At 40.4% G+C, this 26675-nt stretch overlaps 1 protein-coding gene across 2 annotated transcripts in view; it reads left to right on the top strand.

The window, feature by feature from the left end:
* Window positions 1-26675, top strand: part of CLYBL (citramalyl-CoA lyase) — a 165917-nt gene that overhangs the window by 111740 nt on the left and 27502 nt on the right. For both annotated transcript variants that reach the window (XR_015284438.1, XM_086880818.1), the window contains exon 3: window positions 25857-26045. Coding sequence is in view for 1 of the 2 variants with exons in the window: in XM_086880818.1 (XP_086736944.1) it covers window positions 25857-26045 (189 nt within the window). In the remaining variant the exon portion in view is untranslated. The remainder of the gene's footprint in view (window positions 1-25856; window positions 26046-26675) is intronic.

The following is a 26675-nucleotide window of genomic DNA, read 5'->3' as shown; positions in this document are numbered from 1 at the left end:
ACCCTTCTCACATGACTGGGAAATACTTGTGTCATATGAATCCTCTGCCTAACTGAATGGTGAATCAGCAGGTCAATGATGAGGTCATACCAAGACCTCCCAAAAAGCTTTTTATTGTTGTTTGGGTTGCATTGGGTTTTGTGTCTGAGAAGGTTTCTTGATGCAACATGCAGGTGAATCACTTTCCCCTTAGCTTAGATTTATTCCTGGGTGGCACTGCCAAGGATTGCAACTCTCTGGCGGAAACAATACTTGGTAGCAGCCCTTTTTCCACCAAGTCACCAGTGGTTGGTCAGACATAGACATAGACAGCGGCCAGCGCTTGCAGTCCAGGGATGAAGTCTTTGTCTTGGGGATGAGCAGTACTTGCATGAGCTTATGTGATACCTTTTAAGGGAAAACAAGGTGTTTTGGCTCTGCCTGTGTCAGGCAAGCCTAATAAATCATGGGATTTAATCAGAAGAAAAGAGGCAGACACAAGTGAAACAAAATCTATGGTATGTTTTATCCTGGTAGACGGGCCTGAAGTATCCTTACCTGCTTGCTTTGCTTCAGATGCAACTGGCACATAGCAGAGGGCAGCCCTGTGTGCTGTGAAATGAAATGACTGATCCAAACCACAGCAGGTACTCGTGGTGGAAATGAGACCTTACTCGCCAGGAACAGCTCCCCAGAGCTGTCAGCTGTGCTCACAGGCTGCTGCCTAGTGCAGGAGCTTGCAAAGCAAGGCAAAAGTGCAAATATCCTCCTCCTTTCTCCACCACAAATTGGAAGTTAATTTTTGTGTTATAGCCCTGAAGTTTCATGGAGAGCTGTAAGATAGTATTTGCCTCTTATCTTTCAGTGGCAATGCTTGACTCTGAAAAGATAACAGCATTTCTTTCTGCTGCCCCCATGACAGAAGAAGGTGGGGGAGTCAGAGCATGGCTGTTAATGTGAGCTCAACATTGGTGACACCATCCTGGCATTCAGAGTGCTAATCCTTTCTGTATTTCTGAGGTGCCTGTCAGTAGAGTTTCCTTGATGCAACAGTGCTCTGGGAATAGAGCAGATTTCTAACTTACATAGAGCTCTGCACAATCGCCACCTCGCACACTCCTAGTACAAGATAAATAATTGCTCTGCGTTTCTGCTTCTATCAATGGTACTATTCTTGTGGCCGTTCCCAGTCCCGATGCTCGGTCTCCCTGCCAGCAGGTGCGGGAAGCTCAGCGAGGGTGGTCCAGCTTGGCACGCTCTGTGAGAGGGTATCCTGTGTTCCTCAATAACAGCTTCTCCAACCGGCGGATGAGCCCCAGAGGGAGTCCTAGACAGTCCTGCGCTGGGCAGAAGAAGTTGGCAGCGACACAGAGCCTCAAGGATGTAGTTTATAAAGCCGGGAAAAAATCCCCTCCCGTGGTGCTGTGTTCTGTGCCAAGGCCATCATCCTTCCAGCCAAGGCGGGCTGGATGGGTCTCCCACAAGAGCCTGTCAACCCCTTTCATTAGGCAGCCAGAGGGGCTGCTGCTGAGTGATGCACGGCACCTCCTTCCACCCCATGCCTGCTTCCTGCCAGCCAGGGGAACGAGAGGCTGCGATTAGAAATCAAACTCCGGTTTTTCTGCATGACTGTGCAGGGCATATTGGTATTAGAAAACACCATCCCCCCCTTTATTTATTTATTTATTTATTTAAAATAAACCTTTTGGGTTGGTTTTGGTTTTTTTTCCTGGCATCGGTGGTTTTGTTCTCAGCCCCCCATAACCTCCTTCAGAGATGTGGGTATGTGGGGGATTGTTCGGGATGTGGATTTCAGGGTTTTGTCGGTCTCATTACAGCGAATGCATCACCTGCGTGACTCAGTCATTCTTTGGCTGCCTGGGGAGAGAGGCCTTCAAGAGCAGTTGCAACAATAATCCTGTCTCATTACGGCCCATGGCACTGCTGCTGTGAAAGTAGGCAAGCTAGCAGATCTCCTTCTTAGAAAATACCAGTCTAGCCATGCAGAAAAACTACCTTCTATTACTGGGTAGTCAACACTATATTGTGGACTTCCGTAGATGGGGTAATTTAAATCACAATAATTAAAATGAAAAAGTGATGCCAGGATAGAGAAATTTCCTTTTCCTTCATCTGGTATCTATATCAGATGGGAAACGAAACTGCAAAAATCTCTGTTGATAACAAAAGAAAAAAATCAAAATATATACACTAAATATACTAAATTATACTAAATATTTGTAAAAAGCAAATTTACAAAATCCTCATATTTCTCTGTGTTTGTCTTGTGATCTCTTCCCCTGCATTTGGGGAAAGATGCTCAGATTGTATGCAGTCAGAGGGTCCTGCTTTAAGTCACTAGCTCAGTTTGTCACTCTTGTAGTCTGCCAGGCTTTTCCAAACCACAGCCCATTCACTGGCATTTCCTTTATGCCACACTTCTGGTGAATACCATCCTTCAAGTACAAGGGATGGAATAAGTTTAGGTAAAGATTTGGAAGACACTCTCCATAAGGAAGAACTATAAACTGTCACTGAAGACTCTTCCTGTAAATCCATCTAGGACCACTGGGAAGTGTGGTTCTATTACAGCCTTTGTCCTGCTAGGGCCACCATCATGCAGCAGCAGAAAGCTGCTTCCCTCAGCCTATCCTGCAGCCATGGCTTCCCCAGAAGCTTTTCCCTTTGCCTGCTTCCAGGCCTGACCAAGGAGCTCCCTGGAGCTGCATGGGGTCCTCCAAATGGGGGCTGCTGGAGCTGGAGTTGGGCTCACTCTCAATCCCACTGAGTGGCCAGAATGTCACTGCCGTATTTTAGAGCATTCACTGCAGGAACATCCTCCCAAACCATAGATGTCCTTGCCAAGGAAGGGTATTCAAGCTTACGTTTTCCATAAGAAAGATGTTTCCTGAGTGATTAATTTTTTTCTCTGATTCTCTGTATTAAAATACTTTTTTAGAAGAGAAAATATTTCTTCGTGCATGTGACAGTGTATTTTAAATATAATTAAAGGGAAACTAGTCTTTTTTTCTCCCTCTAAAGAGTTGAATTTATACATTTTAATATGAAGATATTCTCAGTAGGGAGCAGTAGCCTATCATTGGCTCCTACTACCAGCAACACAAACTGCAAATCTAAAAGAAAGGGCTATGGCACAGAAAGGAGGAAGAGAATTTTAGATGCAGAGGGAGAATATGAGTATTTAGACCATATCTGTAGCTATAAAGCTAGAGATAAAAGGCTTTTTCCTTTATATTTTCTTTTTATTGTTTTTTATAGTGCAGTACAATACAAACATTACAACCTGGCTGACTCCTGCAGAGATGCCAGGCACTAGCATCGTGTCCAAAAATTAGCTTTATACATATGCTAAATTAAAGATTGGCAGCCGCAGCAGCACAAATCCCATATTGGCAGCAGTTTGCAAATCCCACGTTGGCAGTCTTCTCCACATGAAAGAAGAGAGGAAATACAAAGGGCAAAAAGCCCAAGAGTCTTTCTCTAGCAAATAGCAACGAATGGAACACAGAAACTATCTGCAGGGAAAAAAATCTCCAGATTACTGGAGATAAAAGGATATAGCTGAATCTGTGATGAGCTCAAACAAGGGCCCATTTACACCTTTTGGAGAAAGAGACATTAGTAAGCAAATGTTATTTTGGTGGAAAGGGTGGGAGTCTTCTGCCAGACAGAGAACGGCACTAGTCCCTCCATAATCTGCAATCAAGGGGGCTGGATTCTTCTTCAACACTTGTGCAAAGATTCCTTTAAATCTCTTAAATTTGGCTTTTGCTAAATATATTGAACCTAAAGCATATAGGGTGATTTGTGTTCTCCTTTACAAATTGTGTGTTTTAATTAATCTGCAGAAAAAAAAATATTTGCATGTTTTATGAACCAATCAGAATTGTCACTGCTTTTAATTTGTTCATCCGAACATCCATATTTTCATATTAATTCTGTTTATAACTGTGTTCAAGGTGTGTTTTACAAGTGGTTTCTCTTACATGTATGGTTGGCAGGAATTCTGTCTTGGTCTGCTTGGTTGGGGTGGATTACTTAACTCTTTCAACCTGCCCACCTATGTAATTTTGGCTGGCCTGGCTCCCTTCTTTTTTGCCAGTGTTGGACATAGGTCTGGTTCACAGCATCCCCTGCCTCATTGCATTTGGCTTCCCCACCCCCTGCAGTGTGGGGCACTGGCCACCACATCAGATAACCTGCCACAGAAACTGTGCCCTTTCCAGGATGCTGTTTGATTTTCAGCAGCTCACACAATACAGAAGCATATGCTGGGAGAGAACAAAGACCCTGCAAAAGGGATCAGAGCTGTGCTTGGGGTGTCCAGCCACCAGTACCATCTTCTGTGCCATCCAGACCATGCACAGGGAGACCCAGATTGCAGGTGGAATTACAGAGCAATCCAGTGTCTGTCCTGCAGGAGAGGGAGAAGTAGGGGGTCCAGCATCAGCAACAGTGCAAGAACTGCAGGATGAGAAGGACCACATACATAGCTAATGAACTCCCTTGCAAAGGGAAAAAAAACATTGCCGTGGCCACCTGGAAGCTGGTGATTGCATAGCTTTCTCTGCTACACTACCAAGCATTTGTCACTGCAAAGTGAAAGTCGGCAGAGCTGTTGGCCCTTTCTTCCTGCAGGTGATAGACATATGGGTTGTCAAAGTAGTCTTCACTTGCATTGGCTTTCCAGCTGCATCAAGAGATGGGATCTAAAGGCTGGACTCGGGATTTAGACGAGGAGAAAATGTTGTTACTGTGTTATTCATTAGCTGACCTTTGCTAGTCATGTTCTGGACAAAGGCCCTTGAATTTTCCACTGAGGCACTCACTGAAGCCTGGCTGTGCTCCACACTCATGGTGGCTTTCTCTGCCAAGTCTGATTTTGCACATTCACTCTGTGGAGTCTTCTCTCAACTCTGCAGCCCTGGTTTTGTTCCCGGGGTTTCTCCAGAGCCTGTAGGACCAGCTGTGTCCTTGAGTTGTCTGCCTTTGGCTGCGGATGCCAAGATGCTTCAAACAAGAAAAATCACCAAGTAGCACGTTCCAAGCAAATCAAAAAGCAGCTCTGTTTCACACAATGAATAGTTAGACTCATTTCCCTTTCGATTGTGTGGAAATGAACATCAGTCAAAAAGCAAGAGTATATTCATGAAATAACCCAGTCAAGGACTATTAATCACAAAGAGCCTGCCACTCGTTCCAAGGATCTCTGATCCAGTGTACGTAGAAGGAGAAAGTTATTTTCTTCTTACTCCTGGGAACGGAGAATTTTTTACAGCCTCTGTGAAAGATGAATGCATCAAGACCAGCTTCCAAAATAGAAGAGAGTGAGGAGAAAGAGCTTAGACTGACTTTTTGGTGATGACTCTGACCATTTGAATGCATCACACAGACCAGAGGATATGACTTGGACCCATGTTATTCTAGGCTGACGACTGCACATCTTGGCTCATGCCAAGCATATCCTTATTCCATGACTGCACACTGTGCCTGCAGTACATTAAACCAGAAGAGAAGAGTTCTGGGCAGGTTTGTCTGGAAAAGCTTGCTGTGCTGGGAATCTCTTTTGTTATCTCAAGTTCAAGTTTGATTTTTATAAATCCTGATGATTAGATGAAGTTCAGAGGAAGATTTGTAATTACATATAGGCTTTGCTGCATCAAATTCCTGGCTCTCACAAAATCAATAACATGTAATTCATAGCCATTAATCCTAGTGAGAGTAAGCCTGTAAGGAGGAAGTCCTTAGGACATGGAAAGTTTAGGCCCTGTGTCAGGGCCTGTGTCTGCTCCTGAGAACAGAGAATTTTTGACAGCCTCTGTGAAAGACAAATGCATCAAGACCAGCTTCCAAAATACAAGAGAGTGAGGAGATAGAGCTTAGACTGGCGTTTTGGTGATGACTCTGGCTGTTGAAGGCATCACACAGACCGGAGGATGCGACTTGGATCCATGCTATTCTAGGCTGATGAATGTGCATCTTAGCTCATGCCTCAAAGTTAAGCCAGTCTCTATGAATCATCATGGCCTTGCACATAAGAGTGGGTAACCACATCCAAGAGACAGCCGTGTGGCTTTGGAAGGGTGGGAATGGAAGGGGAATAAGAAGGAATCCATGGTTAGTTGAGGGAAGTCCAGTCATTTTTATGCACACCCACAGCCTCTGATCTGGGCCAAAGTTACCCTTTTGGAAATTTTGAACAGCCTTCACCTGACAGAGGGACCTTATGTTGCATCAGTGCTTCACATCATGTGGTCGAAATTATTTTTAAATCTTGGATTAGATGCTTTAATCATTAGGCACATTTGCTATTTCCCCGCTGACAACAGCTTTGGTTTTTGTAACTTCTTCATAGTACTTACTCAAAATGCTAGTTATACTTCTTTTTTATTATTCAGGTTCAAGAACTTACCACTTTTAGTGAAGCATTCAAACACTTTAATTATTTGTACATGCCTTGCATCTCAATTATAGTTACACTAAATACATATTTATATCTTTTTTTTTTTTTACTTTGCTCCTTTTTGCTTCTCTAGAAATTTATTTCTATTCATTATGGTCTTTCATGACAAAGTGACCAGAATTAGAAGTAAAAACTGGCAGAGCTGTTGTTGCTGAGCTGTGCAGAGATGGAGATGACATGATACAGTTCCATTGGCCCTTTTTTTGATTACTGCACAATCGTATAGCACATCTCTCTCTCATTCTCATCCCTCATTAGCCACACTGCCACTTCAGCTTTGTCTTTCTCACTCATGATCTGTGGCTTTGAATTTTGTTTTTATCCTTTTCTTTATTTAATTCTCATCCTCTTGAACCACTTTTGATTTTATTTCATGTTATGGCCACTAGAAATTTTTACTAGGATGATGTTCACATTTTCTCCAAGACCATCAACATAGATGCAAAATAGGAAAAAAATCCAGCTGGAGTACCCTGGACACTTTTATTAACTCTATCTGGTTATTTTACTGTTTATTTCAGCTTATGATCTGCTTAACAGTCTTTTATAGAAATGCATCTTTTCCCTCTTGAACATTAATTTTGAGTGCTCAGATCTTAGCGGTAAAATATGTAAATTGCACTGAATATGTGAGAAAATCTTGAGCAGTAAAATGCTGCTGCAATGCATAATTGTTGGAATTGTCCTCCTGACTCCACTGCGTTATTTTCCTTCTTTTATATCACAATGGCATGAGCACATATATCAAAAAGCTGAAACGTGCAGGAATCATGACCGTCTACTCCTCCCCCATGTCCTGTCAATTTCTTCATCCCAGATTAGTGTCTGTTGGCTTGGGAAGCAAAGAGGGAGCAGATGGACCACAAAATGAGATTCTGTAACCTTCTTACCCAATAGATCTGCTTTCTGCATGTATTCAGACATATTTACTTACTGTAGTGACAATTATCAGTTTTATTTCTTTTAAGAAAACCAAACAACTTCATCTCAGTATGAAAGAGCAAACTAAATTGTCTTCTGGCACCGTTACTGTCCATATAATTTCAAATCAATTAGGAGAAATGTGGCTGAATTCCTATCTGCACAATACCTGAATATGCCCATTAAATTCATAGTCATGCTTAGGTATAAGGGGACAAACACAGCATGTACCTTCTCTGGACCTTTAGGTAACTTTATATTGTTCATAACACAGGTCAGAAGAGCACAGTTGTTTATTTTCTGGTATACTTTGTTTGAATATATTATTTGGACAACCAGATAAAGCATCTTTTCTTTTCTTTTACGAATGGAGTTGGATATAAATGTAACCAAATACTAATAACTACAAAGCTTCAAAACCATTCTGTGATTCTATGGAAATGCATCAAGTAATGAATTCTGTTTATTCAGAAACTCGCGTGTTTCCTGTGCTTCATTCAAGGTGCACCCATTCAGAACTCTAGGCATATTTTAAATGAGAGGAAGTAAATAAATGTTTGGTTAGGATGTAGCTGTGAATGAAAGCCACTCTCAGCCATGCAGCATGTCCAGATCCACTGCTAGTGTAATATTCTTACAGTAGCAGAGGCGTCTACGTCTGCCTTTCATATTAGCAATGAAATGTACGTCTTATATGGGATAGGAGACACCAGCCCTGAAAAAACTGAGGTGAGATTCAGCTTGACTGTTGCATCTCTAGGAACAAGGTGCTTCAGCTGAGGGAGCTGGGTACCTCCAAAGAAGAAATAATCTTAATGTCTCAGGCAGCCACTCTAGAAGATAAATCTCCTTGCAGATATACTGGCCTCTGTAACAAAACCTCTAAAAAAACCTTAGAGCAGACACCAAACTAGATGATTCAGGCTGGATGCAAGGAATCCAAGTATATTGTGACAACGCATTTGACCAAATAAAATGCGACAAGCTCCTGTAATGAAAAAGTGCCTTCATTCTCATGCTGAGCAAATGGGACTTGTCCAACAAGTATATGGCCCTGCACTGGAAGTACTGGGTATCTTCCTTAGGAGGAAAAAGGAACATGTTAAACCTAGTGATTAGAGCCCAGAGTTTTAGGACATTTAGGAACTGGGGAAAATAAAATCAAGAGGTAGAGACTCTGAGTGCAAGAATTGCCTGGCTGCCTTATATATACGAGTGCATTGCCAAGAGCTGCAGGTGTTCAATCAGAATGCTTTTATTTGAGGTGCCCAACGTGGATTTTGAAACCACCATGTAGGCAACCCGGCTTGAAAATTGACCTTAATTTCTTCTAATTGCATGTCTTATTCTTCATTATTTTTCTTGTTAGAGACAGAATTTTGAAAGGCGATTCACTAGTGCAGCTATTTTTGACTCATCGCTGCCTGTCTTACTTTGTGTTATTTAATGGGTTCCAGTGGCCATATGCTGCAGAGAATCCTGGAACAAAGTGAGTAAACTGGGAGGCATTGCTCAGAAGGATAAATTTCACAGTTGGAAACACACTTAATACTAAGCCTTCTAACCAGTTTTTCCAGAAATCGCAAGCTTGATTGCCATGATATCTGAACATGGCATTAGCTACTCTAATGAGGAAAATAATTGATATGCTATGGAAATTAGGTCTAATTAGATCTTGTTAAGATAAATATCTCAGTTCAGCTGAAAACTTGAAGAGATACATTTTGCAGCATTCCAGATTATAAATATGACCCTTGTTCTTCACCCCCCTCTGCGTCTTGGGTTACTACTGGTAGAAATGGATGTGAAAAGCCTCCTTATCACAATCACTACATTCTATACCCACTTGACATGAAATAAGTGACAAAGATGCTGGATAGTTTAAACTTTACATAGCTTAAAACCCATTTATTTTTTTACATTGGCATTAGACAAAGAGCCAAATTTCAGAACTCTGCAACAAAATGCCTATTAATTTTCTTATATTAAATAAATATATTAATGTTTATAAATTCAGATCCATGGCAAACAATGTTCTTCAGTGCTCTTTACCGCTCCTTTCAGTGGCTTTAGAACAACATGCATGCTAAATTATATCAATACCACCTTAATGGAGGACAAATATTTGAATGCAAACTCTAACAAAATCAAGGTTCCTTTTAAATTTAAAAGGAAAAACAGGAAAGAAAGTAAAAAAAAAAAAAATTATAAGGTGGGCCATCCAAAAGGTGGCTAAATTTCATTAGTTATTTAGACCAAGCAGATGACTGATACCTCCATGTATACCTTGCAAGGTACTGCCAAGCAGTGGGCCAAACTCATCTCCCCTCTTCACTGGTGGAGTTGCCATGGGACTCAGAGCAAGATGAAACCTTGTGGGCAGCTGCTTTGTTTTCTTCCATGTTGCAAAAAAACACAGATGCAAAATTTTTACTGTCCCAGTAGGCTTGAGTTTCCATCCTGCACACTGACACTTCTGCAGTGCAAAAGAGATGGGAATCAGTGTTCTGCAATAATTTTAGTTTGATGTTTTTTCATTCTCACAGAATAAGTTATTTGAAGTAAATTCTTTAAAAGTCTGTCTCCATGTATTTTTTTTTTTTTCAGATCCCCTGAGCTAATGACCTACAAGCCCTAAAACAACTTACCCTGTAACATCACAGGCCATTTTAAAAGCATAACATATCAAGGAGTCAATTTCCCTTATTGGATGCAATTCATTTGCCTTCAGCCTGGCAGAGCTGACAGCTTTAGACAGCTGTTTCTGCTCCCTGCAATCACCAGCTTGCCTTCTGGGGAGCAGGATGTGCTGGGGGGGTGACTCTGCAGAGCCCTGGGGACACTGCCTTCGTGCACCAGTGCCACTGGGAGCCAAGGGCATGAGGAAAGCACAGGGGAGCAGTCTGGCCTGGGGGGATTTGCCCATGAGGACCACCACTCCAGGAGGCAGATCCACAAAGTGATCCCTGCAATGATGAGGGTCTGATGGCAAAATGCACAAGGGCTTTTTCTAGGCAAATCCACTCCCTCTGAAAAATAAGAAAACAACAGTCCATCTATATGTCCTCTTTGTGGCAAGTCTTGAGCAAGGGGAAAGGTGAATGATCTGATGTTTGCAGTCATGGTTCCTGACAGCTTTTCAATGTCTCTGTGTCTTGATAAAAACATACCTCTGTCCATTGACCTTTTTCCTTACGAGTGCAGGGGAAACTAGCTTGCAGGGCAGCTACTGTGTAATTTCCCTGGATGAAGGAGAATAGTGAGTAAAACAAGATGACTCTTCCTGTGACCTTTAAATATTAATAAATCAAATATCTATTTGCATTACTCATTTTCTATTATTAATGTATTTATTTTCTGTTATTCTTAGTTTGTCTCATCATTACCACCAGAAAATTCTGCATCTTCCATTTCAGAAAGTACTTGAAAGAATTGAGAAGATTCCCAAAGATTCCCTCCATGTGTATATGTACATACACAGTCACTGGATGAGATACCATGCAGACCAGCAGCAGATGTACACAGATTTCTTCTGTGGCAGTCTATAGCAATGATTTCACTATTTAAGTCACACAGCACCAAGGCAGCAGTTGGGATTTTTTTAAAAAAAAAAATTTATTTACTCTTTTTGTGACAAACCTAATGATTACAGAAATGAGAAATCAGCCTGCAAACAGTCCAAATTTAAATAAAATCACCCCCACACTAGACTATAACAGTGGCAGATGGACAGAGGAAGAAAGTGTATATAGTCATATTTTTTGCCATTATAGTATAGACCCTTTCAGATTGCAGCAAGCAACTTGCCATCTGCAAATCTGAGTCTTTCCTTTTCTGCTGAGGCACTGATTCAAAAATCATGATTTGTGAAGTTTGAGTTAAAGTATTAAGAGGCTTATCTCTCATTTTAAAGGCATACTGATCTCCTGATTTTACTTCAAACACATGGGAAAATCATCCTGAAAATTTCCCTCAGCTTCTTCTTAAGACAAAACCCAAAGCCACTGGCTCACTCTTAGGTATGTGGTGAGGTAATGGGTTCTGCACATGAATAGCTTTTTGTCAAATAGTCTCTTATTGCTGTTGTTCTCTGGCTTTTGTTTGGTTTGCTCTTTGAGGAAGTGATTTGCTCTATGCCTATAGGATATGTAGATCACACTGGGCACCTTCCTTACAGCAGCACACATACTGACAGCAGCAATGAGCATTTGGTTTTAATGCTGACCCTCTGAAGAGAGAAGAATCTGATCACTGCATAAATGTCATTGATTTTTTTAGAGTCAGATCTTCATTTAAATGGCCGCTGATTTAGTGGGTGTGTCAATTTAATACAGATTTGCAAACAAAATCTGGGCACATATTAAAAACGTTTCAGTGCTTCTACCCACTTCTGCTTTCCACAGTTTTATCTGACGCTAAGTTTGCAAAGGATGTGACCATCACAGAGATCAGACAAACATATGCAATTTGCAGCCTACCAGGGTTTCTGATGCTTTCACACTATGGGGAGGGAGTTACTTCATCTAAGGGTCAGGACTCTTACACAGGTTTAACTTACCAGTAACCAAAAAATCGCCTCTAGGTATGAAAGCCTATTTTGAACTTGTTTAAGAAGAGAAGGATTCAATTAAATTCTGGCAATTCCCTTTCAAGAGGTGCTGCAGTATGCTTTGCATTGCAGTATTTCTAATTTTCACCAGGTCAGGGTTGCTCTCTGTGAAGCAAAAAAAGAAAAGGTTTCTTTTGCTAATCGTACATGCAAAAGCCATGTACAAAATAAAATACTAAATGCAGTAATTACAGTAATTTTTGTTAAAATATTTTTACACAATAAACCTTTGGCTTTGAAAACTCTACCAGAAGCAAAAGAAAAACAAACTGTAATGAAAAAACTGAAATCAGAGGCCACTAATAACACTAAAGGGAGCCCAGAAGCCAAATTAATGTTTCTACAAAGAAATACTTTTCTACACCAGGCAAATTCCTAGTAAGACCTTTACCTGGGTCTTTATAGACAGGATTCAGATTTCATTTTGAAGTATGTTTTTTACAAACTGTTTAGTGTTCATATGTCATTACCACTGTTGGGCCAGATTGCACCTGGCATCGATATAAACAAAGCTTTGGCAAGAATTCTTTCCTTTGGGATGGAGACATCTGATTTTCAAGCTGAAAACATGTCAGTGTTGCAAGACACTCCAAATAGCCTGTTTTACCAGTGCAGTAAATTAACCCGCCTGGTGTAGTGTTAAATGCTTTACAAACATCGACTGAAGGTGAGGGAGGGAAACACCAAAAAACAACAAAAAACGTTTCAATAATTTGTTTGACGACAAGCAGTGAAAAAAGTACAAGGAAAGCTTGAAGGGAGGGTGGGATGCCTAGGGGACAGGACAGCAGAAAAAACAAATTGTCCTGTATTTAACCTAGAGATTGTGTGCTATGGTGTGGGAAGACACAGAAGCAGCAGAACAAGCTATATAGATGATAGAAAAATCATCTTCATTTGAAAAGCAGATCAGGATAACAGCAAACAGTGACTCTAACTCATCATTGCCTTGTCTAGAGGAGGAAGGCTTTTTGATAGCTGTTGCATGAAAGAGGTTCACCTTTAATGCCACAAAACACCGGTGGACAAAGACTACGTAGGCAAAACAGAGGATAAAATATTAGGCTATCCCCCTTGCTTCCCCATTGTTCAGGATGAAAAAGCTGAGCTGAACTTCTGGGCACGCAGAATTGGCTGCGTGAAAGCTCTCATCGCTAGATCGTGCATTTGTGCTAAGCTTGAATGGTCTAGAGGACAATGGGGTTCATCCTGCCTGTGGCTCTGCAGTGATTCTGCAATATAGATGTGAAACAAGAATAGCTGGAAAGTAGGTCCACATGCGTATGGAGTCGAACAACGGCCTGTCCTGAGAAACACAGGCCAAAGAAGTATTCCTGAATATATATATATTTATGTAGCTGTTAGACTGAAGCCATTTTGCTACTCGTCTTGCCACTTTAATTGTCCTAATAGCTGTCTATTTACAAACATGCATGTAAGTGGGCTAGAATAATTAATTAATATCCATAAGCATTCATAAAATGTGACAAAGTTTATGTTAGGGCAGATGTTAATTCCCAAGAGGATTACATTTCTATTAAGTGTAAATTTATATTAGTAAGATCCAGCATGATTGATTCTTGCTTGGCCAGAAATAGAGGACTTAGCATCCATACTGGCAGAGATTATATCTGGTCAACAGGAAAGGAAAACTGGCCAAGAAACTGCCAACACAGAATCTGAAGCTGTGAAGCCTGGTCAAGAAGAAATAAAGCCAAATAAGCAACAGATGAAAAATTATCTTAAAGCTAAGATCAAATCACTCAGTTGGAAATGAGAATTGTATTGGAAAAGGTGGTGTTGAGAGCATGAAGGGACATGAGAATTTTAAAAACAACAGTATTAATAAATAAAATGGAATGCTCAATACCAGAAATTTTTTTTAAGTGGACCTTAACCTTTAAAAAAAAAAAAATTTAACAGTTTTAATATGTTCAAAGATGTCTGACAAAGAGCAGACAGGGAAGACTTCTAAACTTCACAAATCGTGTAGAGGAAATTGCCAGAGGTATTGGTACTCAAGAGCCATGGGCATACTGGAGAGACCTCAGGAATGAGTTCCAAAAATGTTGAAGGAACTGGAATATCTCTCCTCTGAGGAGAGGCTTAGAGAGCTAGGAGTGTTCAGCTCAGGGGGAACCCATCAAAGTATATAAATACCTGCAGGGAGGGTGCAAAGAGGGCAGAGCCAAGTTCTGTTCAGTGATGAATCCTGAAACACGGGAGGTTCTCTCTGAACATCAGAACACTTTTTCACTGTGTAGGTGACGGAGCATTGATAGGTTTCCCAGCAGTTGTGAGTCTCCATCCTTGGAGATATTCAAAAACTATCTGGACACCATCCCAGGTGTGCAGCTCTGGGTGTCCCTGCTGTAGCAGGGGCATTAGACAAATGACCCCCAGAGGTCCCTTCCAACCTCAGCAATCCTGTGATTCTTTGACTTCATATGAAGCTCAGTGGAGAAGATGATAGATAAATGAAGAACCGGGAAGGAAAGAAAGAGAAATTGGTAAAGTACAAACTTTGCAATAGTCTTCTGATACTGTTGTACTTTGTAGGCACCCTCAGATATTAGAGTGATCTGGTGGGTTCAAGGACTTGTTCCTGTTCTGTGCTGCAGAAACCTACTGCCTCTAAAGAGGCGACTTCCTAGGAAGTTTATTTTTTTTTATTTTGAAGTTTTGTGGGGTTTTTTATTTTGCTTGTCAAATCAAAGAGTGAGGAGAGAAATAGTAGGGAACTTGCCAACAGATAGTCAAAGAGTATTAATGTCACTGTGTATTTTGTCCTCAGAACAAAAATGAAGTGTTCTAGATACAGAGTAACCATAGGACCACTTTGGACTGTGCCAGCTACAACCCCATCCTAAGCGAAAGCGAAGACACCTTAACCAGGAAAGGACACGGACAACCTTCTGTATCCAGCAGCATAAAAAACATACCAGCACAAGCACTGCAAACACACTGGCAGGGACAGTGCCTCAGTGCCCAGCTGGAATGAGAAAATGGAGCCAGGGAGCTTCCGGAGGTTGCAGGGGTGGCTGCCAAACAGACATGATGCTTGGTGGCAGGCTGGCAGCACAGGGAGAAGCTACTGCCAAGAAAAGGGAGTATCACCTGAGTCCCACCAGGGTTAACCTGCACCTGATGCACGTGATGGGAGTGGGGATTCTGGCTGGAGAGAAAGTCTCTGAGCACTTTGGGGAGAAAGCTACCTTCTGTTCTCAATACAAAACACATTATTACTGGGGCAATCAAAAAATATAAACAAGTTAATAAGTAAAGCAGAACTGTTTCCCAAAAAAAGAGATATTTTAGGTAAGTAGAACACATTTTCACTAATCTCTTCTGGCAGTCCTTCGTTCAGAACAAGGAGAATCATATCAAGTCAAAAGGACAAAAAGATTTGCTAAATGCATGCTTTGTTCAGACAGTGGCACAACAATCAAGCAAGCTGGGCAAAAATATAAGAGGAAAAGAAAGTGTGGGAAAAAAAGCAGTTTAATGGGTGTCAAACTTGTAAACACTGAATTCTATTTTATCACTGTTGGTTTAAAATTAATATAAGATAAACAAAGCAGCAGTACTGTATTAATGCAGTTATACTGCTGTAAAATCCTGATTGTTCATGAATTTTATTCACACAGGAGAATAGATTATATTGCTAGTAGCACTTTAGCAAATAGTTTCATACCAGAGCATTGCATCAACCTAATGTTATTGGTGTCAAATAAATCTGAAGTAGTTAAAGCAGTACAAAGCTCTGCACTGAGGTCTGGCTGACCCCAGACTTTATTGTATGTTTTTAGAAATGGTTCAAAGCTGAACCCATTTTCTTATTAGTCTTTTACTTACACTACATTTGGCAGAGTCATTCTCCAGAAAGTGAGAGAAAATACCTGATAAGCCATGTGTAAAGAATTTGAACTCAAACCCTGACAGTCTGCTTGAAGTGAATGAAATTGATGTCAGATTTGGACATATGCAAGAGTAGGTAACAAAAGCACAGGTGAAGGAGCCCTGCATATTCAGGTCTGGAAAAATGTTATGGAGGGAACCATATAAACGAAGGCAAAAGTTGTGTTAATTGAGTAATCAATGACTTAACAAGGTGCTCTGCTTGCAGAAGTCCCTATAGGTTATGCTGAGGTAATTTTATGGGGAAGTACATATGGATGCAAGAATGGGGGCTTGTACTGAGGGTTGCTATGGGATGCAGGCATTTGCTTGAATCCTGCCTACTACTCTCCTCAAGACGCAACAGTGGGAGCTTATCTGGCTGGACTCTGGTGGAAAGAAAACCAAAAAACAGCTCAAGAAGTTCCTTTTTCCATGTTGTCCTTCCTAGCTGCTTATTGTCATCCTTTGCCATGCCCTTGCTTGCAGTGGTGTAATTGTTTGTTTGGCCAGGACTGATTAAATGGGCTGGGGTAAAAAACAAAATCCTGCTCTCCCACAGAGAAAAAAACTGAGTTTCTCTAATGGGATCGCTTCAGTGATCCAGTTTGCAACTCAGCTCGAGAAAAAAGTTGATTGGAAATGCTTGCATAAGGAAAAAGTGGGACATGGAATAAGCAGAAGAGGGTAAGAACTGCTTAGATGTTGCAGAAATAATCATATATTGGTTTATTTTATAGTTTTATTGGGAAGTATGCGCCAACTTTACTTTAAACTTCATAACTATTCCAGAAGCCCCACTAAAGAGCACCTCCTCAGTCAGCCTAATACTTAAAAATAATTTATTTCATCCGGGAAGTAAGTTGAAGAAAAGTTTAGGGAAGGAAATGTCACAAGTCCCAGTAACTTCTTCCACTGCAATCAGGAATATCTAAATGAGGAACTTAATCAGTTTTTTAAGAACACCAGTGAACAATTCTCAGCATGTCTATTAAGGTATTTATTGTGTTGTACCAGTACAATACATCTATCAGTGATGTACAAATACCACCCTACAACTGTAGGATTGCCACAGGTCTGACCTAGAAAACAACCTCCTTCTCAGGTCCCACTTGCAAACTGGAGAAAAATCTCAGTTCCTTTGACACCAATCACAGGTCTAGGCAGGGGAAAATTCACATTGTCAGACTTCGTTTAGACCACAGAACACAAGTGAATTAATTTCTAAAAGGTTCATACTCCTTGCCATGAATACGTGAGTCATGGAATTTATTTTTAATTTTTTTTTTTTTTGTATCAGGGATCACTCTCTGCCTCAGCTAGTCACTGCCAATATGGGACATGGTGTTCTGATGCTATTTCCATGTTCAATGCTATTTCCCCTCTCCCACTTCTGGGGTGTGGGGGTGGAAAGAAGGGAGGGCAACTGCTTTTGTACTACAGCCATCCTTCAGGGATTCTGCCAGAAGGTGGAGCGGGCTTTGCCTCCTCATATGGAACATCTGAGAAAACATTGCTTCTGGGACGTGCTAAAACCTGCATTTGGGGTGAAATGGGATTGTTGGGTTCCTTCACTCACCCCAGTCACCCATCCAAGTGAGATTTCTATCAAAAGGAAGCCCTTCTCCTGGTAGAGAAAGGACTTCTGACAAAATCCAGCTTAGTGAGGTGGGTCTTTGTTAAGGTGAACACTGGCTGAGGAATATACTTACAAAACAAGTTTTCTTTGCAGGAAGGCAAGAGTTCTGTCAATTTAGTGCGAAGCTCGTGAGATCAAAGTTTCCTGTGTTGAACATCTCATATCATTATTCTCCAACAGAAGTAATTACTGCAATTACTGGCTACTTCTACAATGCTAAATGCATGTGATACAAGGAGAGATCCTCACCTAATGTGGCAGAGGGGCTTGTGCCCACATGACATAGGGGCAAATCTCTAGAGCAGATTTAGTGCAGTGATGGATAAGTAGCACAATTTGTTCCCCGTGTCTCCTCATCAGGTTTTGATGGAGTAGTTAAGTTTGTAGTATGGTTGTTTTTTGGGTGGTTTTCCTTGATTTCCAGCCTATGAGCAGGGTGGAATACCACCATGAGGTCTTTAAACTTCAGCTGAGGATGTGTTGCACACCCTGGGGGCAGGCAAGACTGCTCATGTGTGTGTTTGGAGGGACACAGGCTTTGCTGGAGCTGCGTCACAGGAGCAGGGTGGGGGCAGCTGAAGTTGGTGCAGTCCTGCTCAAACCACTCTCTGGGCATGATGCCTGGAGAGTTCTATTACTGAAACCACACCTGTATTGTGATTTGGAGGAAATAGATTATTCAGTCCCCCAGAGGAGAGTCTGGATGTACATGAGCAGCTGTGCCTTGTGGGCAGCTGAGACTCAAAACCTTCAGGTGAAGCTGGGAGCTAAGTTAATCCAGTGGTACAGATTTTCTCAGAGAGTCTGTACGTGGAAATTGATATGAATGGCATGATCTCACAAGGGCATATACAGTACTTCAGGAATTAATTTCTACTTTTAAAAAATGTCTGTGGATTGAGAAGGTTTCAGAAGTCCTCTTCTAGATGGCTCAAGAACCCATCTGGTGGGAGGACTTCCTGGGAGTGCCTTGCCCAGCATAAGACACCTGAGTGAGCAGTTTTGGTCGTGAATCCCCACTGCATGGAAATACATACGTCTACAAGGTGACACCGCTTAACTTTAAAATATAAGTTGAAAATTAAGAGTTGAGAGCTTTTTTGTACCATTACAGTTTTGCTGTGGACATGAGCTGTGAACACTTGGAGTTAGGGCATCCTGTGGGGCTTTGATCACATTACATAATATTAGTTTGCTAATTTACCAATGCAGATAACGCAGATAAGAACTGTTAAACAGAGTTTGCACAATACCAGAAACACAACCATTGTTTCAAGCCTTCTCTTTGAAACACATAATTTTATTGAGACTGTAGGTAAACTGGGAAAAGTTTGTTCCAGAAAAAAGGAAAGATAAAAGATGCCAAGACAGACCTAATTTGATTTTTCTTAATGCCTTCCTTGTTCCTAGGAGCTATTAAGTATCTTGGGGTAGATAGTAGTTTCTCCAGTACAAGCAGGTATAAAGTTATGGCCAGTTGGGGTTTTTTTCAGAAAACCTCTGTTTACCTCTCTTGACTTTAAGTATTTTTTTACAATTGGTTTATTAAATAATTGAGACAATAATTTTTGAATCTTTAAAACATTTGATCCATATCTTATTAGAATCATCACATCTGAAATCAGCTGCTGAAGAGGGATTGATAGTTTGCTCAAGCAGTTGTACTTTTGACTGCAGTGTATTTCATTATCAGCATTAACAAAAAGATGCACTTGTAAAAATAAGAAATAGTTGTCTAAATGTCCATCTTTTCCATAGTCATCTATTACATACTGCCAAGTAAATACATCTTAAACTGCAATATTTTAAAGTAAAAATTAGCATACTGTTAAATTCAGATGAAAGAAAAGTGTAACCCTTTTTTTAACTGATATATTAGATTGCATATTTTGTAGCCTTATTTCATCATGCAGTAGCTCATTTGGACTGTCCAGGAAGACTAATTAACACTAATGCTTCTAAAGAATTTTCATTTGTGATGCTAATCTGTCACAAAACCAAAAGTATCTTCAGAAAGCCAGGGGAAAAAAGTAAAGAGACTGCTTCTCACAGCCAGTTTAAATTAGTGCTAGCTTGATTTGTGTTAATTGAAAGGTTGTTTGCATCTCTTTTGTTTACATCTCTTTTGTAAGTTGTCAGACAGAAGAATAGCTGCCTACCTACATGAATAAAACTTAGATTTATTTAAGCTGCTGTATATATTACTATCATTAAAAACCTCTTGAAGCATTTCTGTACACATAGTCTTAAGGTAAAAGCCTGTCTCTGTGTTTATGTACACACAGACACACACACATACACACACACACACACACACATATATATCGTGCTGTATCATTTTTGCTACTGAGACATTTATACTCAGTCCTCATATTATGTGAATATTTCTATGTGCCAGTTCATTCTAGCAGCCTAATGGGCTATGCTTAAATTTCTCTGAGATATGTGCAAGTCATAAAAATATCTCGATGACAACTTGTGGAACTGTCTTTCTGCTGCACTCATATCCACATCCTTAGTCAGGCTCTGCAGAAATGGAGTGCTTACATAGCTGATCACCCCTAAACCTTTATTGGGATTCTTGAGGCCCGGCTCCTGGCTGCTGGCTGAGACAACCTCAGGCTCTTGTTCACTGGCTCTCCACATTCACAGCATCTCAGGACAGGCCACCTAATCACCATATGTGGAAATTTATCACCTCTGATGGTGTTGGATAGACCCCCACCTAATATCTTAAGGATCCACATTGTCCACACAAGTAGAGGGAGGGAGAGGCTTGCTAGGATTACATGGGAGCAAGCACTCCCAGCTGTTCCTGGACAGCTTTTAGAGATCTTGTCCTTTAAAAACACAGGGTAGCTATTGTTGAAAAGTGCACTGATGTGTTCCCAGACCTTAAATGAAACTTCTAGCGAAATGGGCAAAGAAATTTGGTTTCCTCAACAAAGCACAATTAAATTGCTGCTTAGTTCACAATGCTGACTACTGACATTTGCATCATTTTGGTGTTGCTAGACCATGTACTGCATGTAAGGACAATTAGCAGAGCAGAGAGAAAAGCAGCAGATGCTAGAAGTGCAGAGTTAGATGACTCATTTTGATGTCATGAAGAATCTTTTTCAGGCAAGTGAAAAGGCTGGCATTAAACAAAAAAAAATTTAAAAAAACAAAAAAACCAAAAAAAAACAAAAACCCCCAAATAATTATTAAAGAAATAATATGAATATTTCAGGGAAGAGTAGCAGCAAAATCAGTGTCTTGAAGTATGCTAAAACGTATGTTTACCTGAAATACAGAGGAGAGATACCAACATACATGAGGAGACTCTATTCTCCCTCTTCCTCCCCACTCCTGTCACTTTGTTCCTTTAGGATTAGTTACGTGGTGGGTTTCATGTGTTCCATGTTGAACCAAAAGAAAATGTGTTCTAAAATGTCTTAAATCTTTAAAAACTCATTAACTCATTATCTCAGAGGTAACAATAAGAAAATATTTAATAACCACTTCATGGAGGTCTGTGTTTATCTTACAGCGGTTTTTCAGTCTAACAAGACTAACTAGAAATACATACTTGCCATTTCAAAGATTTATTCTCACAAGGACCTGATACGTGTATGGTAGAAAGCAAGTCTCATTATCAAGTACCTCCTGTTCTCAGAAGTGATCTCCTCCACATTTACGGTTCTCTTTGTTTCCTTAAAAACAAATGTAATTTGTCTTTTCTCTTCCAAACCCATTTGTGAATTTGAAACTAAATGGCATTTGTATGCTTTCATTCTGTATGGCATCACTTCATTGATGAAGAGTTATGCACGCAGAAAATGTCAGACTTTCCCCCTGCAGAAGTTCTATTCTGCACAAAAGCTACTATAGGTGTATAATATATATGTGCACATCTGCAAAATCCTACTTGAGAGGTGCATTCATATGGCATGCACTAATATAAGTGACAAAAGATTCAGCAATGTCAAGTTCTGTAAACAAACCACTCCAAGGAATTAACATTAACACATAATTGTATGTTTTTATCATGTCAGACATGTCACAAAAAAAGAACTTGAATTGTGATTACAGTAATTAATTTTTCCTCTCCTATTTGAAACATGCCAACTTATTATGGCATTAAAGATGATAGATTCTGGCCTGCTATTTTAGTGCATCATATGAATATACATTTCCATATCAAGAACCATTAGCAAAAGGTGCTAACAGGATGAGATCTATATACAAACATATATTTAAGTATGACCACTATCTATACATTAAGACCTGGAGGTCTTTAAAAAAAGAAAGGAGGAAGACTAGGGAAGAAAAATAAAGCAAAACAGAGATTTTGTCCTCAGAATCAGGTAGGTCTGGAAATCACAGTGCTGAAAAGCAGGATTGTAGGGAATTGTATCACTTAGAAAAGAAGAAAACGTAATTTTTCCATCTGCTGTTAATCTGACCATCTTTGCTTCATTTTTGCAGTACTAACAGTGTGTCCAAGGTGAGTGGGTGGCTGAACTTCCAGTTCTGTGGCATTCTTTCTTCTGTAGCTTTTCTGTTCTGAAGAAGAAATTTCTATGTTTCGATGTATAACGTAAAGGACAAAAATAGGTGAAAAAAAGAGAAAAAGGAAAAATGGAAAGGTACTGATTCAGATGATGGGAAATTGCTTCCGAATACTGTTCCCAAAAGCACGTATTCAGGTGCACTAGTACAGTGTGGTTTTATCAATAAGCCCAAGGGGCTCCTTCTTTGCTGCCACCCCCTTCCCGAGTCTCGCGCTCTGCCTGCCTGATCCCATCCGACAGTAGAGTTGATACAGCACTAATCCCCACAAGTTTGGGACTAATGAACTAACTGCTGGGCTGCCGCCACGGAGCTTGGTCCCAAACTATACTGTACTTCACACTCGATTTATTCTCCAGATGGCGAGACTGCGCAGCCCTGCCGCGAGGGACCACCTCTTCCACTGGAGTGTAAAAGTGGACGGATGTTGTTTTCTTTGCAGATTTGATAATTCAGAACTAGAAACTCATGAGGATGGTTAGTTATTAGGTTTAATGGGTGCCAGTGGAGCCGGCAATGTGCGTATTCCCATTTTTAATTTCAGTGTCTATGTGTTTGGGTAGCAATGGATTTGTCAGCAATGCTGCATCACCGAAACCTTTATCTTCACCAGTTGGCGTAGTTGCACTTGGTAATGAACTTCTTCCTGTATCCTCCTCAGAATCAAACAGAGAGGGTGCTAAAATAGCCACCCTGATGACCCTTTTTTTTTTTCCTCAGTGAGCTTTTCAGCACAAGTTGCAAATTTAGAGTATTTTAATAGTATCACTGTTTGCCATGAAGATCTCTATTGTCTTTCTGTCTTGTTCAGTTTGATAAAGAACCCAACTCATATGGGACCCAAGGAGGATACCACCATTCCAAGCTACCTGAGCAAGAAATGTTTTACTTAATGGTTTGGTTTATTTCTTTATCACCTATTCTTTCATGACAAAATACTATCTGATGTTCTAATTCTCATGTGAAGAACAGGGCAAATATTTTTCTCACCATTTCTTAAAAATTCTAGTTTTCTCATTCTTGGCAGAAAGGATATTATTGTATCAAGGACTACCTCTTTCTCTGTTATAATGTTGTAGTAGTTTACCTAGGTTAGGATTTTAGCTTTTGCATGAATTCCACAATAAGAATAGCTCTACATTTCCCTGCCTAATGAGGCAGAAAGGGGTCTCCCTTTTCTCCATGTTTTTAGTACGTTTGATCAAAAGGTTGTAGTATGTATTTTTTTTATTTACCCATGAAATGTTTTATTGGAAACCTTTATGGGAACCTGATACTCCTCAAGTAACATCAGTTGGAATTTCTCCATTGTAGGAAGGGTAGGCACTGACTCAGCCCCCTCACAAGCTCTGGCTTTGGCAGCCAGGTCCCATCAGTTTGTTCCACAATTAAAAACATAAATTGATTCTTGCTGTGGAAACTATAGTGACTAGAACTATTATATCATGGGAAGAAAACGTTTACATTCCTAGGGTATCTAGGCAGACAGATCTAAAACATAGCAGTTCTAAGAAAACGCATCAATTCTCAACCCAACAGATGGCATGGGTGTGTTAACTAACATAGCGACATATTTTCTATTAAAATATGGGAAAAAACAACAACCCCCTCCCCATGTTTGTTGGTTGGTATAAATTCAGTGAAGTTGTTGGTTATTTTTGGGATACGTACCAGAGGGCTGCACATTTAGTTTATGTAAATTGATAACAGCAACAGCCTGTTAATAAGTGTTTTGTATGGAAATATACCTAGAAAGACACGATCTGTCTTTTTTGGGAAGGGAGTTTGCAGACTGAGGAGAAAAATAGATATGAGATGGTCTAGTGCTCATTATTATATTCTGAAAAAAAAACATAACAAATTAGGTTGCAAGTTTGCTGGAGATGTGCCTTCGGCTGGAACTGAGTGCTGCCTTAGAGGATACTTTGGGAAGATCTCTCTTTTGCAAATTGCATTGGTGTATGTTGAGTCATAATCTGACTTTAATTAAAAGCATAAATTGGTTTGGAGAGTGTTTTTAAGCTACTCTTCTGCACCGTGTCCAGAAACTTTCAGCCCAGCCCTAGAAACCCGTTACCCCAGGTCAGAGAAAGAAAACATAGGAGATTTGTATTTCCCGGTACCATCATCATATGGTTGGGTTTACCTAATTTGGAAGAGCCATTTCAGACAGCCATGCACCGGAGCTGTCTTCCAGCTGGACATGTTTGTACTAAACTGCGTGCATCTTTATGTGGCTTTCCTAATGGCCCCAGACAGAGTCCGTTCGCAGCAGTTTTAACGTTTTAGGTTGCATTTTCCAGAGATCACCTCTGAACACGCCCCTTGATCACAACCCAGGGATGCATACGTGGGTGCCTTGTTCCCGTCTGTCCGATTAACGGGCATATGCTCCCAGCCTTCAGAAGAGCACGGCTAGTAGCCCCAAGCTGAAGGCTGTTCGCTTCAGATTTCATTAACTTTCTGCTTCATTATTCCTTCCTTTTAACCAGTTAGAGCCACCAATTGCTTTTCTCTAAACTTACCCTAATTATCAGGGGTCCCAGCCCTGTAAATCAGTACACTGCAGTCTTAAACTGGCCTGGGAGACCCTGTTCTCATCGGTCCTGACAACTGTAAGCTACTGTTCCCTCACACTGTTTAACTCAGACCACATTGGGAAACCACCTCTGCCCCTCTTGCTGGCAGAGGTTTGCATCCGTCTGGTTTAAATCTACTGTCATGTGCTCTCTTGCTGATTTGTATTAGCCTGGATATTAACTTTGATGATTTTTTTTTGTTTGTTTTTTTCTCCCTTGAGTTTTCCTGTTTTCTTGAAAAGCATCTCTATTCAGCAACTGCATATTGTTAAAGTCATTCCTGAGCCTCAATGAATCAGGAGCTTTAAAGTTTTATTAGCCCCATAAAAACTCTTCACAAATGAAATTACTTTTGATAAGTGTGCATTTTGACAATGCGAATTTGTTAGGGGCTGTTGGTGAGTGGAAGGAATTTGGGGCTGAAACTTCAGTTAGCAGGAAGCAGGAAGCCCAGCACCTTCCTTCGACCCCTACCTCCTTCTCCAGGCCAAGAAATGCATTTCATTTCAGAAAAGCAGGCCAGTATTCTTCATGCAAATCAATTATTAAACAGATTTGTAAATTTACATTCACAAAAATAGCAAACAACCAGGGGATGCGTTTGGAGATTTTATTTTGTGCCAACAGAATACTCTGTTATGTGGTCTAAGAAAAACCTTAGAGTTATTTCAGCATTGTTTTTATATGCAAGTTGTGAATTCTATTACTGCCTTTAATGCATTTTGAATACATGGAGTAAAGGAAAACCAAAGAAGTATACATAAATCTATACTTTTTGACGTTTGGGCACTATAGAGCTAAATTACAAAAATTAATTGTTTTATGCAAATTAAAAATATGCCATTTTTCAGAGAGCAGACACTTAGTGCAACACATTATGTTAGCATAAAGATTTGTGTTTGTTACACATGTTCAGCACTAGCAGACACAAAAATCTTGTTTTCTGCAAGTGGTAGAAACCCCATGCACTGAATTTACCAGTTATAAAGAAAGAGTAAAGAGGAAGGTAAAATTGTGAGGTTCTGGTGATGACTTCTTCAATAAAGTCCAAGAGTGACAGACATTTTGGGGACACCACTATACTGGCTGTCTAGCTTTTCCCCCATGTCATTTCAACAAGTTTTCTTCTCAGTGCATTTTTCTGTCAATAGAAAATTTTGTTTTCTTGTGCATCTGAACTCATATGTATTGTAGAGAGAAGCAAGACTGACCATCGTGAAAACCCTTGAAGAGTTTGACTTTGGCCATGCTGAAAAGTGTGTCAGGATAAACTCTGTGTCCAGCGGCCTTGCAGAAGAAGATCTAGAGGTGCTTTTGCAGTCCAAGACCCTTCCTTCAAGCATGATGCTGCCAAAGGTTGAAGATGTCGAGGAAATAAAATGGGTGAGTACCAACAACACAGTACCTTTTGACTGAAGCTGCTGGGCCAAGTTCACACAGGCACAGAGATTAATGACTGTGAGTTAAGAGGAAGCCTGCAAATACCATATGATGTTGCTTGGCTGAGGTAATTGGGAAGTGCATCCACTTAAATGTGTGTATGATGTGCTGTATAAAAAGCATATATGGAACATGTGTGAAACTAGGTGTATTTCTTCCACAACTGACAAAGAACCAATATTGCTGTCAGAATATATTATCAAAAGTAGAAGGGTAAGTGCCTGACTCTTCTCAGACTAACCTAACAAGCAAAATTATTGTCTGTCCAGGATCCTTAGTTACATGCATTGGAAGCAGGAGATGGGAAACCACGTTAGCAGCATATGAAAAAATGGGTTGGGGGGAAGGTCACTCCTTGGGGCAACTGGAGGAACAAACAGGAAGCTTTTAACTAGTGTTTTTAATTAGCACAGATATTATTTCCTGAACTGTTCTCTACTTCTTCCTTTTTAATTGCTGACAGGTGTGTTTGTGTTTCACAACTGACTTTTCAGCCAATAAAAACCTGAAATGTAAATGGCTGGCATGTCAAATTACTTAAGAAAACTTTGAAATAGGCCTAATTATGCTATA

The sequence above is a fragment of the Cyanistes caeruleus genome, chromosome 3, assembly GCF_971803275.1.
Source record: "Cyanistes caeruleus chromosome 3, bCyaCae1.hap1.1, whole genome shotgun sequence".
In the NCBI taxonomy this organism is placed as follows: Eukaryota; Metazoa; Chordata; class Aves; order Passeriformes; family Paridae; genus Cyanistes; species Cyanistes caeruleus.
This window is presented reverse-complemented; position numbering and strand designations above follow the sequence as displayed.